The sequence below is a fragment of the Nanorana parkeri genome, unplaced genomic scaffold (assembly GCF_000935625.1).
Source record: "Nanorana parkeri isolate BGI_ZX_2015 unplaced genomic scaffold, ASM93562v1 scaffold336, whole genome shotgun sequence".
NCBI lineage: Eukaryota > Metazoa > Chordata > Amphibia > Anura > Dicroglossidae > Nanorana > Nanorana parkeri.
This window is the reverse complement of record NW_017306604.1, coordinates 585,574-590,811: the sequence shown is the minus strand read 5'-3', so window position 1 is coordinate 590,811 and position 5,238 is coordinate 585,574. Positions and strand designations below refer to the sequence as shown.

Below are 5,238 nucleotides of genomic sequence, written 5' to 3'. Positions count from 1 at the left end.
GGGTGCATGTTACCAGGGGGGTGCTGGTGGTGCATGTTACCTGGGGGAGCGGGTGATGCACGGTACATCTGGCTATGTCCAGCATCCCACCCTGCTCACTGACATCACTGGTTGCCAGGAGCTGGGCAGGATGCCAGCCAGAGCATCCCGCTCAACTCCTTTCAACCAGTGACCTCAGTGAGCTGGGTGGGACACCGGAGAGAGAGTCAAAGGTTTCTAAGAGCTCTTGGCAACCTGGAACGCTATGGCCGGAGAGGGGCAGCAGGCTCACCTGCCGCTCCCCCATGTGACCCAATGAGATGCTGCCTGAGGCAAATTCCTCAGGCTGTCTCATAGCCTAGGGGGCAGGAAAAAAATATTTTACTTACCTGATGCCCGCTCCCGTCAGCTCCCTCCAGGATGCTAGATCTGTTCCCGCAGCCTCTTCTTCTCTTTGCTCCACTGGCATCATCACGTCTAAGGTAGGTTCCACAGACCTGCATTAGACGTGAGGACACCAATGAACATTCTACCAGCTGGAACAGAGGGGAAAAGGAAAGCGCTGACCGCCATGTAAAAGTGTTTTACTCCGTTCCCCCAAGCATCATATAGAACTTAACCCTCGCGGTGTGGGGTTAATCCCACTGCAAGGCTAGTTTTCTGATTTGCCTAAAGATGGGCACAATGAACTTCCTGGTTTTAAATGAGTTTCATATCTTTCCTCAAAATCCACTTGCCCAGGTGAACACTTTCTTCTTCACACTGCAAATATTGTTTTTTACATGTGGTTGGAAGTACAGCTACTACTGCACTTCCATGCTCACTCGGATTAGACATAGGAATATAGACTATTGTTTCATGCTTTATCTTGTTCAATTCACACATTTTATCTTTCACACACTATTATGTGCACTGACTATTATTATTTGATCATTTACTAGTTTCTGTCCTATCAACTTCTGCCTCTGATGCTTGATGAAAACCTGTGTTGCTCTGTAGTTTCCTCCCCTTCTCCTCTCCACTGTGTGCCTCTGCATTTTTATTCAAGGGCATTGCATTAGACACACTTCCTGTCTGCAGACGTTCATCTTCCACAAGACCAACTGACAGTCTTAGGTTATTTTTGACACGCCCCCTGGGTGTCAGTCACAGCTGATGTATCTTATGTGGTGCACAGAACTTTCACAGAGCCAGTTTCATCTAGATGAGAAAAAGTTAGTGCTTGATGACACCAGTTGCGTTAAGCTGTGTTAATCAGCATTGATCAACACAAGGACACAGAGAAAACAATTGTTTTCTATATGCCCTGTTAATGCCATACCTCCGAACTTAGATAGTAAGCCCTCACGGGAAGGGCCATCCTTACCATCTTTACCATCTTTGTCTTGACTTGTATTGTAACGGTAATGTCTCCTTATATTATAAAGCGTTGCGCAAACTGTTGACACTATTATTCTGAATCCAATTGTTGTATTAGTGATTTATCCCTTGCTGAGGCTGGCCTGAATAAGTAGATACAATCACTGCGGACAATCCTTGAGCTATCTGAGCTCACTGAATACCTTTTCATCCACAAAGATCTTTATTGAACGCAGCAGGATACAGCAGACAACAGGATTCAACAGATGATAAGAAAGATGGTATTTGCAGGTCAAAAGATGGTAACGCTTTCCCCATGTGAGTATAAGAACATGTGGCCATAAGGCATGCGGCCATGTTGGTGAAGAAACTTATATGATGAAGAAAGGGGAAATGCATCATAAAATGGGAGGGAACACAGTAAAAGATGGTGCAATAACCAAAATGACCACAAGATGCAGTATATAAACCAGCTATACTAGTGCTAATGAGCAATGGTTTAAGGAAATTCTCAATTCACAGTGATATAAATATTAACCATGACTATGCCTTGTATCATATTTTCATACAATAACAGCACAGCTTTATAAATCCTGTATAATAAAAATAATAACTGTCCCTCATTTGGAACCAAATACCTCTGTCCCCCTTTTTAGCAGACCATCTTTTTGGTCTGATAAAAAGGTCATATTTAACTACAAAAAGAGTTACTCTGCACTAAAACCTTTACCTTATCGCTTAATTATTTTGTTTGCTATGTAAAAACCAGGAATGGTTTACATTTTGTTTTCTTCTTTTTTTACTTTATCACTTTTTAATTTTAATATTTTTTTTCTTTTTTTAATTTGTATTTATCTTATTATCTTTTACTTTATAATTTTTTACATTTTTATCGCTATTTTTTTATTTTGATTATTTCTTATTATTTTTAACCATTTTTTTATTTCTATTTAATTATTTTTTACTTTTTATGAATTTTTCTTTCTTTTTTTTCCACTTAATTTTATTGCTATCACACAGGAGCTAACAAGTCCCTGTGTGATAGCATTTGGAGGTGGCAGGTTCTCTGTATTGAACCTTTCACCTCCAATATAGGAACCTGAGCACAGTACTGTGCTGGAACTCTTGTGACAGCTGAGATGGGAAGTGCAAGTCTACCGTCTCAGTGTTTACACAGAGCAGAGTGGAGAACGCTCTCCATCCGGAACTACCTTGCCATGGTCGTGGGTCCCTCAGAAGAGCTGTGCTGCCCCTCTACTTCCTGCTGCCCCAAGGCCAGGCCTCGGTTGCCCTGTGGGAAATCAGGTCCTGGTTATAATGACCTTATCTCTAGCTACCGCAAATGTCAACTCTTTGTGCAGCCAGTTCCATGAAGCCGATTCTCTTCGGCTCTCCGACGGTCGCACTGTGATGTCATCACATTCAATGCAGAACCTGCAGTCCTGCATTGTAATTGAAGGCAACAATGGCCTGCCCATAACCCAGAGTATCGGAGGGAAGCAGGGATAAGGTAAGTAGAACTGATTTTTTTTGGGGGGGGGGGGAGCATTGCCAAGATAGTTTTTACATTTCCTGGAGTTCATCTTTAAAGCTAATTAAAAAATGATTGCTATGAGTTCCTTCATGTTGCCAGTATTCATAAAAGAGAACGGTTTGTAGGGTTCAATGGGACAGCCTAGTCTGTGATGGATATTTATAGGCCAGCTTAGCAGCATCCACCCAAATATCATTTTATGCTTCAAGAGAAAAACTTTTTGCCTAATAACATCTTTTTTCTAACCACACAGGAGCCATTGTAATAGCGTATATTGTATGCTGGTTACCATATCACGCCAGAAGACTGATGTTCTGCTACATCCCAGATGATGAGTGGTCTGGGTAAGTGTCATCAGATACAATGAGTGCTCACCAATCACTTAGGGGGTTATTCACAAAAGGGTGTAGTGTTTGGAGAAAGCAGGAGAAGTGAACAATCTAGGACAACATAGCTGAACTAGAAAGTGAGCTGAATTGTAAAATGTCTCCAAATCAGCTATTTTGTCCTAGATTGTTCACTTCTCCCGTCTTCTCCAAACTCTTCACCCTTACTATTTATTTGACAGTCACATCACAGTCAGGTGGATGATACCACCTACAATTAAGAGATCCAATGGTATCCTCTCTCTACCCCAGCTTTCCATCCGGACAGTGAAAAAGTAGAAACATACTGTAGGGTCATCCCTGTGCTCCCTTGGCTCTCTTCTCCTGTCAGCATGTTCCTTGTTAATATACATGCATGCAGAACAAATGTTTGGCTCTCAGCCGTGTCCTAAAGGTGACGCAGTGTTTAATACGACTCCCCCATTCTCATGATACACAGTTTGAGGGATTCATCAGACCTCACTATCATCACAACTCACCTTAATACTGAACACTTAAAGGAGAACTATGGGGTCAGTGTTTTTCCCCATAGTTCTCCTTAGGGTAACGGGAGGACACAAACTAGCGTCCTCCCGTTACCCTAAGCTCAGTATACCGCGAGCTACAGCTCGCGGTATACTGAGACGCCGGAGCGGATCCCGACGTAAATGACGGGATCCGCCCAGCTGCGTGAGTGACAGCTGGCTCTGCCTATCTAGAGGCAGAGCCAGCTGTATCCACCTCCTCCCCCGTCCGTTCCGCCAGTCAGCGCTGGCAGATCGGTGCGGGGAGCGGGGAATCCCGCCCTCCCCCTGTCACGGCAGAGAGCCGTGACAGGATCGAGAGGTGAGCGAACCCGGTATGTGTTCGCTCACCTCCCAATCTACTGAGCCGACCTGTGACAGTCTCATTGTCACAGGTCGGCTAGAACTATGAGGTGAGTGGAAGTCACTCATCTCATAGTTCTCCTTTTAATGTGAGCTTTCAACATTTAACCACCCCTCCAACACTTGGAGGCATACAGTATTTATAAAAGCAGTGAATGTGACTTTTAGCAAAAATTCGCTGGTGGTGAATCAGTCATATATAACCTATGCACCTGGAAGATTCACCTGCAGCTAATGCTTGGTGAATGCCAGAGGCATTGCATTATAAATATGGCCCTTAGTAATTAAAGGGAAACAATTGTGGTTTAGGGTCAGTTGTATTTTACTTTTGTTTAGTTCATTTGTTTTAAAACGAATGATAGATGTAATTATTTATTTTACTATTTATATGAAATCTATATTTTACAAATAAAACTTTAACACAGGTGACCTGTGACACAACCTGTGAGACAACAGAGCAGAAGCTGTTTGCATTCAGACCATCTCTCTAATCGAAGCTCTGTAAGGTCTATCTGAACAGAGGAGGCAGTAAGGAAGGGGGATAAGTCACTTCTCCAATTCATTCTACTGTGTGTGTAAATTTGATTTTGAGCGCTGCTCTGTGTCCCAGCGGGGAGGAGAGAAACCGTAATAGCCGGCCAAGCGCTGCGGGCGGAGAGCTCTGTGAGCGGCAGGCGTCTCCTCCCACACCGCTCAGCCTCCTATCACAGTCCGGCAGAGCGGTGTGTGGGTGGAGACAGGCCGCATTGTCACAGGAGGCTGGGCTCTCCTCCCTACACCGCTGGCCCAGCCTCCTGTGACAGCTGTCAGGGAGGAGAGCAAGGTACAAACACTCAGCTATCAGTGATCGCCGAGTGTTTGTACATAATTGAGGACATGGTATGTTGACTATATCCTCAATTATGAATGAATGGGAAGTGATCTACATCACCTCCTGTTCATTCATAGTTGTGGTTATAGTAAACATACCATGTCCTCATGTTATGAATGAACAGGAACACTCATAGAGGATTCCTGTTCATTGATAACAGGGGACACAGAAAAAGAGATAGAGGACTTTGTGTCCTAAATCTCTTTTTCTATTTTAAAAGGGAAATATCGGGGGTCTGTTTGA

At 43.7% G+C, this 5,238-nt stretch overlaps 1 protein-coding gene across 1 annotated transcript in view; it reads left to right on the top strand.

Annotated features, from left to right (window-relative positions):
• The window catches only part of NTSR2 (neurotensin receptor 2), a 34,991-nt gene that overhangs the window by 28,983 nt on the left and 770 nt on the right, over nucleotides 1-5,238 (top strand). The window contains exon 3 of the mRNA XM_018558391.1: nucleotides 3,126-3,216. Within this exon, the coding sequence (XP_018413893.1) occupies nucleotides 3,126-3,216 (91 nt within the window). The remainder of the gene's footprint in view (nucleotides 1-3,125; nucleotides 3,217-5,238) is intronic.